At 38.8% G+C, this 14,435-nt stretch overlaps 1 protein-coding gene across 1 annotated transcript; it reads left to right on the forward strand.

The window, feature by feature from the left end:
* The first annotated feature begins 1,513 nt into the window (after nucleotides 1-1,513).
* LOC114828728 (vitellogenin) lies at nucleotides 1,514-11,041 on the forward strand. The gene is made up of 34 exons (XM_029116192.2): nucleotides 1,514-1,583; nucleotides 1,684-1,704; nucleotides 1,827-1,978; nucleotides 2,075-2,326; nucleotides 2,543-2,704; nucleotides 2,945-3,093; nucleotides 3,182-3,332; nucleotides 3,559-3,716; nucleotides 3,815-3,980; nucleotides 4,578-4,703; nucleotides 4,794-5,012; nucleotides 5,115-5,332; nucleotides 5,415-5,512; nucleotides 5,627-5,751; nucleotides 5,842-5,943; nucleotides 6,049-6,168; nucleotides 6,306-6,492; nucleotides 6,583-6,676; nucleotides 6,764-6,949; nucleotides 7,052-7,199; nucleotides 7,308-7,488; nucleotides 7,572-7,930; nucleotides 8,029-8,067; nucleotides 8,203-8,280; nucleotides 8,377-8,583; nucleotides 8,706-8,857; nucleotides 8,977-9,124; nucleotides 9,230-9,356; nucleotides 9,455-9,638; nucleotides 9,735-9,829; nucleotides 9,951-10,045; nucleotides 10,166-10,331; nucleotides 10,457-10,618; nucleotides 10,927-11,041. Exons 1-34 carry the CDS (start codon nucleotides 1,544-1,546, stop codon nucleotides 11,037-11,039), a joined length of 4,980 nt encoding a protein of 1,659 aa, XP_028972025.2. The 5' UTR covers nucleotides 1,514-1,543; the 3' UTR covers nucleotides 11,040-11,041.
* The last annotated feature ends 3,394 nt before the right edge of the window (nucleotides 11,042-14,435 follow it).

Below are 14,435 nucleotides of genomic sequence, written 5' to 3' on the forward strand. Positions count from 1 at the left end.
GAACCCATCTATCCCAAAGTAACATAACGCTAAGACACGTTATGTTAGATGGTTTTTTAAAAAAAAGGTCAAAATAATGTTTTATTTCCTGTTTGAAGAATGATAATACAGTCTCAGGCTCGAAAGGAGGGAAATGCTCAAACCGCATTGCTTCCCGGTAGTTGAACAAATAAAGTGTATTGATCTAATGATGCACTCTGAACTGTAAATGTTTTTTTAATGAAATATATACTTTGTCCGGAAAATATAGATGGATGGTTGTGTTCTAGACAGGTATGCACATTTCCTACTCTAGTTCATAATATTTTGTAGTTAAACCATATTTGTAGGAAGAAATCAGAAAACCTTTTTTTTAAACCACATTCTGTGGCAACCGGAGGTTACTTCTGTGTACCAAGAGAAATGTTTCTTTCAGCACCACTTACATTGCCATTTTCAAAATCTGCTGCAAACCATTGCTTGGAAAATGTTGCTCTACCAGGGTAAAAAGGACACCAAATATCACGATATACACAGTTTGAAGTGTTAATACACCTATCTTCAGATAACTCGACACTTTGTGATGTTGCTCTAAGGTAAACTATCGTTCATTCACTATGAAAGAAAGGTACAAAAACTACAAAGGATCAACAAAGATCCTGTTATTAGAATGCTGAACACCTATTAACCCAAAAACATATTCACCTGAGGAAGTTGGTTAATCTGATGGCAAAACGGTCACAATAGACAGAGCTTTCTTGTAACATTTACACTGCACTGAAGTTGCTGGAAAGCTATGAATGAAAGGGTCTTCTGAAACAAAAACATCAAAAAGTGTCTCTATAAGTGATATGATAACCCATAGTGCTCTAGAGCTTACCGTCTGATGGCATCCATGCCCAAATCAAATGAGGCCATAGCAGGTGGTACCGGAATGTCAGATTCATTCAGTGACTTTCAGCCATTGAGTTTCACTGGAACGAAAAACTTGTAAAGAATAAAAGGTATGTTTACAATGTGTCAATGGAGGACATTGTTAAAATGATCTGTTAAAAACATGAGAAAAACTAACACAAAAGTGTCAGTACGAAACAGCAAATTGTACTGGATGCATGTGAAAATATGAACTATTTATTGTAGTTACAGAGTTAATAAAACAAACATGACTGTTTTAAGGTATTTGCCATAGTTAACATTGTAGGGTCAAATATGACCTTGCTTAGCACTATTAGCTGCTGTTATATGTTGCAGATTTTATACATGAAGAACAATGACTCAATAACTGAAAAAAGTTTTTCAATCACCAGACAATGTTCAATAAAGACCTGACATTGATGGACATTGATGGGTGAAGTTGTCCTTGTCAGTGGGGCAGGTTAACCTAACCTCAGGGTGTATGTGACCACCTCACAACCAGTGATAACATACTCAACAGGCTTCATTATGAGCACATACTGGTCTCCTCTTATTTAACATTGGTTAATTATCTATTTAATCTGTTTTGTCAGCAGTAATTTGCTTTAAAAGGCTGTCTGGGACTGCTGTTCATTGTATCTCACTGATCATGAGGGTGGTAATACTAGCACTGACTCTAGCCCTCGTGGGTAAGTAATACTATCTATCTACAGAAAAGTTACAAAATATGACTAATTGTTTTGAAATGTTAATTGTTAAATTGTGATTTCTTTTCTATTTTTATTCTAGCGTGTCAACATCTTAACCTTGGTAGGTTTAAGTTATGTTCTTGTCTTAACATACTTGTAGTTCATTGTGAAGTTTACCTGATGTCTGAAGTATTTTTTCAAAGATTACAACATTGTAAATTGTATGTTGATTTGACATTACAGCCCCCCAATTTGCTGCCGGTAAGACCCATGTGTACAGCTATGAGGCATTAATCCTGGGCGGTCTGCCTGAGGAAGGTCTTGCTAGAGCTGGAGTAAAAATCATCAGCAAAGTTCTCATCAGTGCTGTTGCAGACAATAGCTACTTGCTCAAGGTATTAGTTTCACTTTTACATGACAACCATACAGCACAACAATGTCCTGTGAGGTCCATTACACTGACTAATATGTATATTGGTATTTCCCTGTAGCTTGAGGATCCTGAGATCTTAGAGTACAGTGGATTCTGGCCCAAAGCTTCTTTTGTGCCAGCTCCAAAGCTCACCTCAGCCCTGAATAATCAGCTCAGGACCCCCATCAGGTTTGAGTACACCAACGGTGTTGTGGGTAAGGTATCTGCCCCAGCTGATGTCTCAGAAACAGTGCTGAATATCCATAGAGGCATCTTGAACATTCTTCAGCTCAATGTCAAGAAGACACAGAACGTCTATGAGCTTCAGGAGGTAATATCTGAGTTCTTCACTAATTCTCTCCTTTATGATACATGTTCTAATGTGTAATGTCTGAGTTCTTCACTAATTCTCTCCTTTATGATACATGTTCTAATGTGTAATGTCTGAGTTCTTCACTAATTCTCTCCTTTATGATACATGTTCTAATGTGTAATGTCTGAGTTCTTCACTAATTCTCTCCTTTATGATACATGTCCTTTCGGTTAGGCTGGAGCTCAGGGAGTATGTAAGACCCACTATGTGATCAGTGAAGATACCAAGGCAGAGCGCATCCATCTGACTAAGACCAAGGATCTGAATAACTGCCAGGAGAGGATCATGAAAGACTTTGGTCTGGCTTACACTGAGAAGTGTGTTGAATGTCAGCAGGTATGAACATAACTATCTATATTTTCTAGGCTAACAATACATAACCCCTGTATCAAAATGTCTTCCAGTTTCACACAACTGAAAAATAATCATGCAGTAACTAAAAATGTGAATTGTTTTTTGAATTCTATGGCATTTTCTCTAGATGTACATGACAAATCTTTAACATTTTCATTACAAATTTTAGAAAATTACGCATAAAGCAGTGAAGCCATGCAAATAAAGATTTTATCCTCACAGAGAGGGAGGGCCCTGAGGGGAGCAGCTTCCTACAACTACATCATGAAGCCAACTCCCTCCGGTGCCCTGATCATGGAGGCCACTGTTGCTGAGCTCCATCAGTTTGCACCATTCAATGAGATGACTGGAGCTGCTCAGATGGAAGCAAAGTATGATGACTTGAGATACAAAACAAAAACACTTGAACTTATATTATGTTTACATTTCTAAAGGTTTCTTATTAACAACTTTTCACAGACAAACTTTGACCTTCATTGAGATCAAGCAGACTCCCATTGCACCCATCAAAGCTGAATATCTTCAGCGTGGAACCATTCAGTATGAACTTTCCACTGAACTTCTCCAGTCACCGCTTCAGCTCCTTAAGATTACCAACCCACAAGCACAGGTACAATTAAATACATATATACTATTTTAAATTAACATGATACTATATTTATTAATTTGAGTAAATAGGTAAGTGTGACTGTAAATGTGTAATGTTTTGAATAAGCTGGATAATATGTAAACACTAAGATGACAGTAAATTTAGTTTTCTTTTTCAACTGCATTACATATGTGTTTAACAAGGTTTAATACAAATACTTCACTATAATTTCACTATAATTCTCTAGGCTGTAGAGGTCCTGAATCATCTGGTCACATCCAACGAGGCACTGGTCCATGAAGATGCTCCACTGAAGTTTCTGCAGTTGATTCACATCTTGCGCAGGGCTAGCTTTGAGAACATCGAGGCCATCTGGACTCAGTTCAAGACCAAACCAGCCTACAGGTATTGTTTTTTTAACATTCATTTTCTTGGACAACTACTCAAGCAGAGAAACAAAGATGTAACACAAATGTGCTGCAATGCAACATTTTATTTTTCAGAATGTGGATCCTGGACTCTGTTCCTTCCATTGGAAGTCCAGTTGCTGTGAGATTCATCAAGGAGAAGTTTTTGGCTGGTGACATCACTATTCCTGAAGCCGCTCAGGCTCTGGTTGCTGCTGTACATATGGTGACTGCTGATCTGGACACTGTCAAGCTTTTTGAAGTAGGTACAGCATTAAATAGCAGTTGCTTTCATCTTTAATTTCATATCTACATTTCTATTGCAGTCAATGGACTTACACAGAGTCCATTCATCTTAAAAGGGCAACTAGCTACCATGGAAATGATACAACCTGCTTAATCAACCAAATCTTCTCAAATTGGGTACATATTAGGGAGAAGCTATAAATCTAGTTACATCAGGAAATTGTAGGATTTATAGCAGCATAGTATCAAATAAGCTAGCTAAAATTGTTATAGTGCTAAAATCTACAAAGTGTCTTACAGATATTGAATTGCAATCCAGCACTTCTGGAGTCTTTAGATTTGTTCATACTGGTCACAGTCATATATAGTCCATGCTATTCATGAATTCATTTAATTCTGGTGAAATAAGTAAAATCTTAAATTCACTACTACTATGCATAGATTGCATGAGTCAGAATTGAGGCCTGAGCTATAATAGTGTGTAAAACCATCGCCCACAATACATAAAGGTACAGTGCGTGCATTAATGACCAATGTGGGTGTGAATCCCAGACCCACTTAAATCTTACCTACTCAATATAAAATATTCTAAATAACTTTTCTTTCCCACCAGAGCCTGGTTTTCCATGACAAGATTCAGAAACAACCAGTTCTGCGTGAGATTGTCATGCTTGGTTATGGTACACAGGTTTACAAATACTGTGTGGCTTCTCCCAACTGCCCTGCTGAACTTGTGAAGGTAAACTGGGTGTATTTTCCTATAATGATCTCTATCACTATGACCTAAAGGACTGATAGAGGTTATTCACATTTCTACGTCTTCACACAGCCCATCCATGACCTTGCTGTTGAGGCTGCTGCTAAAGGCAACTTTGAGGAACTCGCCAGAGCTCTTAAAGTTCTGGGTAATGCTGGCCATCCTGCTAGCATTAAACCAATCACAAAGCTCCTGCCCATCGTTGGAACTGCAGCTGTTAAACTGCCTCTGAAAGTCCAGGAAGATGCACTATTAGCTCTGAGGAACATTGCTAAGAGGGATCCCAAAATGGTGAGTAGTCACATCAATAAATAGCAAATAACAACGTCATCGACATCATCATCAACCATCATCAAGTCCTTTCAAATCTCTGAAATGTTTGGTGTAAATTAGGTCCAGGATATCGCTGTGCAGTTGTTCATGGACAAGGAAATCCACCCAGAGCTCCGAATGCTTGCCTGTGTTGTGCTGTTTGAGACAAAGCCTCCAATGGGTCTGGTGACTACTCTTGCTAACATTCTGAGGACAGAAGAAAATCTGCAGGTGGCCAGTTTCACCTATTCTCACATGAAGTCCCTGACCAGGAGCACTGCCCCAGACTATGCCCCAGTGTAAGAGCACTCTCCAACCTTTACTACAACTCTCTGAGTTTATATTTAATCGTGTACAATGACCTAGTATTCCTTCATTTAGTGCTGCTGCCTGCAATGTTGCTGTCAAGATCCTCAGCAACAAATTTGAAAGACTGGGCTATCGCTACAGTAAAGCCATGCACCTGGATGCCTATTACAGTAAGGGAATCCTCTTAAACTGCTTTGTTAACAATGACCCATAATACCCAAACCCATAATACCATCCACTAAACCTCAACAAAGACATTGACAGTCATGTATTCACTCTTAAAGGTCCCCTGAGGGTTGGAGCTGCTGCCACAGCTTTGTACATCAACGATGCTGCCACCATTTTGCCCAGAGCCTTTGTGGCCAAAGCTCGCTCCTACTTTGCTGGAGCAGCTGCTGACGTCCTGGAGGTAAAGGCATTTTTTAAAAGTTCCTTGAGATTATGATACAATCATTTTAAAACCCTTTTTAACGGTTCATGTATGATCTGTGTTATTCAGTTTGGAGTGAGAACTGAGGGAATCCAGGAGGCTCTTCTGAAAAATCCCACAGACTCTAAAAATGTTGATAGGGTGACCAAGATGAAGCGCATCATCCAGGCTGTAAGTGCAGTATTAAGGGTCGAAAAGTTAAACAGTGATCTTCAATTGATATCATTATTTTACGAATTAAGTTCATTCAGATTTGTGATATTTATCTTTACACAGCTGTCTAACTGGAGGTCCCAGACCACCAGCAAGCCCCTGGCCTCCATGTATGTGAAGTTCTTTGGACAGGAAATTGCCTTCATCGACATCAACAAAGCCCTCGTTGATCAGGCCATTCAGGTACAATGAATGAGGAACATGAATAGTTGTCAAAATTGTTAAAAACATTTACCGTTAAATTTGAATCCGTCCAACCGTTTAATCTACCCTTGTCCTAGCAGCTAGAGAAGAACAGTTAACAAAGTATTTCCCCACAGCTTGCCACCAGCCCTGCTGTCCAGGCTATGGGAAAGAATGTCTTGAAGGCTCTTCTTTCTGGAACTACTCTCCAGTATTCTAAGCCCCTGCTGGCTGCTGAAGTGCGTCGCATCTTCCCCAGTGCTGTTGGTTTGCCCATGGAGCTCAGCTTCTACACTGCTGCTGTTGCTAATGCATTTGTCGATGGTAACCATATCATAGTAGTTATTAGTACTTCTTTATTACTTCCTATCTCCAGTCTGCCATATCAATGTGTTTTATTCTTTATCTTCATAGTCCGTGCAACTATGAAACCTGCTCTGCCTGAAAACTTCAATATTGCCCAGCTGTTGAAAACAGACATTCAGCTGCAAGCTGAAGTTAGACCAAGGTTAGTATTACCGTAGGTTAATTTAATGATTTTATTATTAATATCACCATTCTTGGTGAACTTAACAACCTTCTCCATTCCCTGTAGCATTGCCATGCATACATTTGCTGTGATGGGAGTAAACACCAAATTCCTCCAGGCAGCACTGATAGCAAGAGCTAAGGTCCACACAGTTGTCCCTGCCAAATTCACAGCAAAACTTGACATTGCTAACGGACACTTCAAGATTGAGGCTTTGCCTGTTTCTGCTCCTGAGCACATTGTTGCTGCTCAGTAAGTATAATGTTTTCTTGGTCAGCAAAAAGGTAGTTATAGATGTCAAAGTTCTTATTGTAGAACCATGCCACCACAATAGATTCTATGTTCCTTCAACAGAGTTGAGACCTTTGCAGTAGCAAGAAATGTGGAGGATCTCCAAGCTGAGAGATTAACTCCCTTGATTCCTGACAAAGCAGCAAGTCTACAGGTGTCCAGTGAGACATCAACTATGACTGATTCTGGAGACTCCAATACTGACAGTTTGGTGAGTTTAGATTAAATACTACTGAAACAAAATGCCCTTTTACTTCATCTGTAAGAATTATTTGACCACATCCAGTTGATTACCTCATACATTGATATCTGTTTTCAGTCAAGATCTTCAGAGATCGCAGAATTTCCTTCCATACAGCAGCTTGAGAAAAAATTATGTGCTGAAAGACTTGGAATCAGTGCATGCATAGAGATTGCCTCTGAGAATGCTGCATTCATCAGAAACTCTCTTCTCTACAACATGATTGGAAAGCATTCAGTCATTATTGCTGTGAAACCAGGCAAGTATACATTTGATAATAAAAAAAATGGTACTTCGGATTTACTCCAAATAATCGTAACAGAGTTATTTATAATGCCTTAGCCTCATCAGGGGCTGACATTGAGAGACTTGAGATTGAAGTGCAAGTCGGACCCAAAGCTGCAGATAAGATCATCAAAGTCATCACCCTTAACGATGATGAGGAAGCTCCTAAAGACAACACTATCCTGTTGAAGATCAAGCAAATGCTGGTACCTGGTGTGAGGAACAAGACTTCCTCCAGCTCTAGCAGCTCTAGTTCCAGTAGCTCCAGTTCCAGCAGCTCTAGTTCCAGTAGTTCTAGATCCAGCAAATTGCAGAGCAGCAGATCTTCAAGCTCCTCTAGGTCCAGTTCCAATTCCAGCTCCAGCTCTTCCAGCTCTTCCAGCTCCTCCAGCTCCTCCAGCTCTCGCCGCTCCATGGTCAGGATACTGCTTAGTCAAACATTTGTTGCAAACATACATTTTAATAATGTATGTTAAATATATTAAACTGACATGCTCCCTTTCCCCCCAAATAGTCTCAGGTTTACAACCGCAATTTCACCAGGAATCACAAGGTACAATATTAATCTTTTTACACTTATTTATCAAATTAAATTAATGGTGTACAAAATGATATATTGATACAGAAATATTTACTTACATTCCAAGATTTGTTTGTTGTTTTGACTTATTTTATTATTTGTTTTCAGGTCTCTCAAGCAATCTCCAAGACAAGTGTCTCGAAAAGCAGGAGCAGTGGCTCTAGCTTCCAGCACATTTACAATGAGGTCAGATTTTGACACCAAAATCTGAATCAAGATGATCATGTCCTACCTGGAGGTAGTGAAGAGATAATATAATGCAACATCTATTTCTATTTTCAGGCCAGATTCCTTGGCGAGACTCTTGCCCCTGAGGTGGTAATTCTGGTCCGTGCAGTGAGAAAAGACCAGAAGCAGGCTGGATACCAGGTGGCTGCTTACTTGGACAAAGCTACTTCCAGACTTCAGATCATTCTGGCTGCCATTGCTGAAGATGACAACTGGCAATTATGTGCTGATGGTGTTCTGCTCAGCAAACACAAAGTCAATGTGAGATCAATTATATGTAGATGGTTCTACAATATAAGTCTTCTTATTGTACCTGGTTTACTTTGGTAGCAATAACCTCTGTTGTATTATACCATTATTACACTCTTTGTTCTCTTAACCAGGCCAAGATTGCTTGGGGTGCAGAGTGCAAGGAATATAAGACCTTCATCACTGCAGAGACTGGTCTTGTTGGCGAAAGCCCGGCAGCTCGTCTGAGGGTGTCTTGGGAGAGACTACCCAAGGTTCCCAAGACTGTTAGGCGTTATGTCAAGATGTACGGTTACTGTATAATTTCCTATTTTAAGAAGATCCTTTAATTTATACAGCCGTTGAATAATGTTATAAAAATGATCAAGAACCATTTCTGATTGAGTTCAAATCTTTCTTCTCTAGCATGTCTGAATACATCCCAGAGTACATTCCATCTTACCTGGCTAGTTTGATTCCAGTTAAAAAAATGAGAAATAGTGAGAAACAGATTCAGTTGACTGTGGTTGCAACATCTGAAAGGACCCTGGATGTGATTCTGAAGTCACCCAGGGTGAGGAACATTTAAACATTTTCCAAAAACCTGTTTCGCAGTTTTTTCTGCTCCAGACTTCTGGGTTGACTGTTTCTGATGATTATCTGTTTATCTACTTTTCAGATGACAATGTCTAAACTGGGCATGACCCTCCCCTATCCTCTGTCCATTGAGTCTGTGACTGGCCTTTCTCCTTTTGATGAAAACATGGTCAGCAAAATACACTCAGTGTTTAGTGAAGCCACCTCAGGTCAGCAAAACAATACTAAAACAGAGACAATTCACACTAAATGGAAAATTAAAGGTTAAAAAATTCCAGGAATCTTAGCTTTGTTTACTGTTTTCCAGCTCAATGTAGCATGGTCAGAGACACTTTGACAACCTTCAACAACAGGAGATTCAAAAACGAGATGCCACTTTCTTGCTACCAGGTTCTGGCTCAGGATTCCACCCCTGAGCTCAAATTCATGGTTCTGCTGAAGAGGGATCAGTCAACTGAAGAAAACCAGATCAATGTGAAAATTTCTCACATGCAAGTATACTTTTAGAAAACAATTGCTTTTCACACATGCATGTCTCCATTACACCAAAAAGCTAATTTGCCACATTTAATCTCTGACATTTCCAGTGATGTTGACTTGTACCTTGAGAACGATGAAGTGATGCTGAAGGTCAATGAAATGGAAATTCCCATCAGCAAGCTGCCATACCAGGACCCCTCAGGTTTCTGCTAATGTTCCTAAGACATACTTTATTATCATCACAATAAATAAAATAATAAAATAATGTTCTGCAGTAATAAGATCACAGAAAATAAACAACATTGAAAAACTGCTTTCTAAAGGTTCTATTGAGATCAGACAGAAGAGTGAAGGCCTGTCTCTGAAGGCCCCAAGCCACGGTCTCCAAGAAGTCTACTTTGATAAGACTTCATGGAAGGTGATGAGAATCTTATGTCAAAATAATAAATAGAAGTGGCTGTAAGGATATTAATAGTTTAAAGTATACAACAACTTCAGCTGGAGTCATTCTAAGTGTTTGTATGGTTTTGGCCCTCAGGTTCAAGTTGTGGACTGGATGAAGGGGAAGATTGGTGGAATCTGTGGAAAGGCTGATGGGGAAATCAGGCAGGAGTATAGTACACCCAGTGGACGTCAGACCAAGAGCCCAGTCAGCTTTGCCCATTCTTGGGTACTTGCCTCTGTGAGCTGCCATGATAAATCTGGTAAGTGTCATGCGATGATCGCCTTTAGTAATTTTAAATCCTGTAGTATGTTAAAAATGGAGCTTAGGTGCTTCAAATTCCAGCCTGTATCTTTGACATATTATCACTGTACCCCATTGTCTTAGAATGTCGCATGAAGCTGGAGTCGGTGAAGCTGGACAGAGAGGTGACTTTGGAAGGCCATAAGTCTAAATGCTACTCTGTTGAGCCTGTCCTGCGTTGTCTTCCTGGATGTGTTCCATTGAGGACCGCCCCCGTTACCATCGGCTACCACTGCCTGCCCCAGGGTGAGTTTACAATGGAAATCTATGAGCTTTTTTTACTGAGGTTGTTGAACAATTCCAATTCTCTTTTTCTTGAGGAAAACCATTTTGTTTTGACGTACTAAATTGAATTGAATTTAAATGCTATCCAAATTAAACTATATTCAGTACATGACACATACGACAGGTGTACAAGGAATTCAGTTCTACAGCAAAGTGCTTAGATACTTAAATTCAGACAATGCAGAGATTGAGAAGAAAGAACAAAATAAAAAATCAACAGTGAAAATATATCAGCAGCTACTAACTCTTTATTCTCTTTCATATAACAGGTTCCCACCAGAACAGCTCTGATGATCTGAGCAGCAACTTAGACCAGAGTGTGGACCTGAGAGAAAAGACAGAAGCTCATTTGTCCTGTAGCTGCACCAAAGATTGTTCATAGAGCCTTTAAGTGGGACTTAAAAGTTGTAATAATCTTTTTAATGTATTCTGAATACCTCTTGATGTAAAATAATGATTAAATAAACAAATTATAAGCATCTCTACATTTGGAATATTTTTTGCCAGCATGACAGGAATTAATGTTTAAAGTTTACTAAGTTGAGTGCTGTTTATGTCTTCATCTTGATATATACATTTTAGTATTAAATTCCACTTGATTATCTATTAAATTATAATTTTATGAAATTGCATTTGGCCTTCTGCTTCCATGCGATAGACATCCCAAATTATGGAAATTGACATTCGTTGAGCCGCTTCTAACATTGGCCTAAAAAACCCTTATTCAGATTGGAAACATGATTTTGGAATCAAAATTTAGCTCCGGAAAAAATTAAGAGACAACTGCACCTTTTTCTATCCTTTCCAAAAAAAGTTGAAAAGAAAGGTTTAGAGTGAGGAACAGAAGGGTTAAAATTAAGGGACCAGAGCTGTATTATGTATTATCCGGAACAGTATTATGCTAAATTATTGTTAAAAGACTGTTGTCTATGAAATAACTGCAATCTGGTTCAAATAATCACGATCAGGCAATTACGTAATAATTGTGACAGCCCTTGGTATAGGTCCTCTATATCACTTTAGATTCTGGCACAGCAATTTCCAATCGTTACTGGACCCCTGAACCTGCCGCCATACAGGCAGCCCAGGGAAGACTACATCAATTACATATTGTTAGAATGATGGTGTTTAATACTTCTCACTGGCATCGAGACTAATTGTAATAAACAGGCTGGAGGTGTCAACCTTTTTTATAAATTTTTTATCCATAGTTATTTAGCAGTAAAGCGGGATGGTGTTATTGCAAAAAAATATATTATTAAATGATGCTTTAACAACACTGGAATGGAGACAATGTATGTAACTCAAACACGTTTCTGTGGCTATCGATTCAACTCTGATCGACAAAAAAAAAACAACACATTACTACATTTTTATGTTTCTAATTGCATAAACAAGAAATAAACATTATTTGCTTAAAACCTAATGTGGTTCATTAATCAGTTGTATTTGCATCAAATTCTGGGCTTAAAATGGCAGAAAGCATGTTGCAAGAACAATAGCCAGCTAACATTTACCACAAGATGATACCAGCTAGCATTTATGCTGGTGGACACCACAAGCTTAGCCTGAGCTGTATAGTAAATTAACTACAACTGTAATTAACCTGTATAGCACTAATACATGAAAATGAAATTACTATTGACAAAATGTACAACACTATAACATGACACAAGTAAACATAATTCTACATCACATACAAGTAAATTCTACTGATTCTTAGCTGTAGTAAGCTAAGATTGTTCACCGATAGTCATTGCTAACTTGCCAAAAAAACACGTTTATTGAGATTTTAAAGAAACTAACCAGTGATTCATACAAAACTTCTCAATTTGTACAGTGAGATTTTGTATATAACTCTCAAATGTATTTCCCACTTTTAGCTAGATAACCATTGTTCAACTGTATGCAAGTTCTGCACATGCCAGGCTGCACTGCTTACTCGCTAATGAGAACTGCGTTGTAGCCAGGGTTGCCAGATTTCATTGACGGTGTTCCGAAACATCATTTTACTCAGACAAACAGGTCTGACAAATTTCATTGTAAATGAATGGCAATATGCTCCTTCAGCAATGGAACATGAACACCAGTAAACCAATATTATGCGGCACATGTGATGTGAATGAAGCTGATGTCCTATGTTAATAAACAACACGAAAAGTTGACCGTACAAACACTTCATATCATACCATATCGAATTATATATTTCATGTGTATATGACTTCTATGCAGAGCATCAAATATGTCTGGAGTTAACCAGGGGTCTGAGCTTAGGGAGCAATGTGCACGTGGAGCCAACAAGGCCATAGATCACGCTACCATATGCCATCTGTTTGTGAGAACATAATAGGAACACACAATGAAAAATGTGAATACAAAATATTCCTAATAGAGGCCAAGCATGGGCCCCCCACCCAGTACGAGACCAAGGTGACACCACACTTCCAGCACACCTGACAGTCACGCTACAGCTTTAGTGCTAGCTTTGCGTCAGGCATAGCAGAGAGGCAGTCAAGTTTGCTGTAGTAAAGGTTGTGTTCACTAAAGATTCTGTAGGTTCATTTAGTGATAATGCAGGGTTTGTTCCTCTGGACTGACATATCTGCAATGTGGCAATGACCACTAACATCTAGTGGAAATACACCATATATTTATGAAGTCTAATGATTGAAAACTTACAGAAAAGGTTAAGGTCACATCAAAGTGACTATGAACACATTTAAGTAGGTTAGTAGGGTTATAAGATAGGAAGAAACCATTGAGAGGAGCCAGACTCTGAGTGGTTGCCCATTCATATTTTGGCTGTCAGGTAAAAATTATGAGTCACCTAGTCCCCCTGCACAAAATTATTGAAGCATTAAACTAGGGACTGAGAAACTGATGGGTCTGAAAATATAACCCCAGACAGGAAATAATTCCACCTACTTTGCTAAGCACCAGACCAAAAGGATACTTTCATTAGGGGGAACACGAGTAAACCAGAAATACCAAGTGGAGAGGGGAGCCTTCCAGGCAAGAACAGCCAAGTATATTTTGTAACTCGAGTACCTTTCCAATCATCTTCACATCCCTGCGACAGACTACACTAAATCATGGACTTTGCTGAAGAGACGAGTAGACGAGGTCATGTAAAGCTTTGTTCGTTGACAGTAAAACCTTAAAATCAGCCCTTGCCTTAACAGGCTGTCGGTGCAGAGAGTCTGGGATAATGTGATATGTTTTTTTCATTTTAGTTAAGATTGTAGATTTGATTTAAAACAGAACTTTTTTATACAATTCTCTGAAGATGTAAAAAATTTGCTCTAGAAATATATTTTATACGTTCATCAAATGAGATCAGGCTCGAGGGTAAGACTGAGCTCTCACATTATTTTGGGTTAGGACTTAACCACCATTAAGGTTCATTGTGAGATTGGACTGCAAATCTGTTTCTTGGGACCAAAGAGTATAATTTCAAAATAAACAATGTGTTTTTCCATAATAAGGAGAAAATGACTGGATTTCTGTTTCTGTGATAAGGATTTTGAGAATTAATTTTTGTTACTAAAGGTCAAACAAGATAAAACACTTTTACCTAAATCTTGGGGAAAATATGCCACTTTCAGAGTAAAGTTTTTCATGAAAAATCTGATGGACATTGATCGGTGAAGTTGTCCTTGTCAGTGGGGCAGGTTAACCTAACCTCAGGGTGTATGTGACCACCTCACAACCAGTGATAACATACTCAACAGGCTTCATTAGGAGCACATACTGGTCTCCTCTTATTTAACATTGGTTA

This window comes from Esox lucius, chromosome 21 (assembly GCF_011004845.1).
Source record: "Esox lucius isolate fEsoLuc1 chromosome 21, fEsoLuc1.pri, whole genome shotgun sequence".
In the NCBI taxonomy this organism is placed as follows: domain Eukaryota; kingdom Metazoa; phylum Chordata; class Actinopteri; order Esociformes; family Esocidae; genus Esox; species Esox lucius.

Bases quoted from the DNA above. Each gene is read 5' to 3' on its own strand.
- LOC114828728 (XM_029116192.2), top strand. From the start codon at position 1,544: ATGAGGGTGGTAATACTAGCACTGACTCTAGCCCTCGTGG. The intron at 5,013-5,114 runs GTGAGTAGTCAC...GGTGTAAATTAG, and splicing joins CTAAGAGGGATCCCAAAATG to GTCCAGGATATCGCTGTGCA. The intron at 10,332-10,456 runs GTAAGTGTCATG...CCATTGTCTTAG, and splicing joins GAGCTGCCATGATAAATCTG to AATGTCGCATGAAGCTGGAG.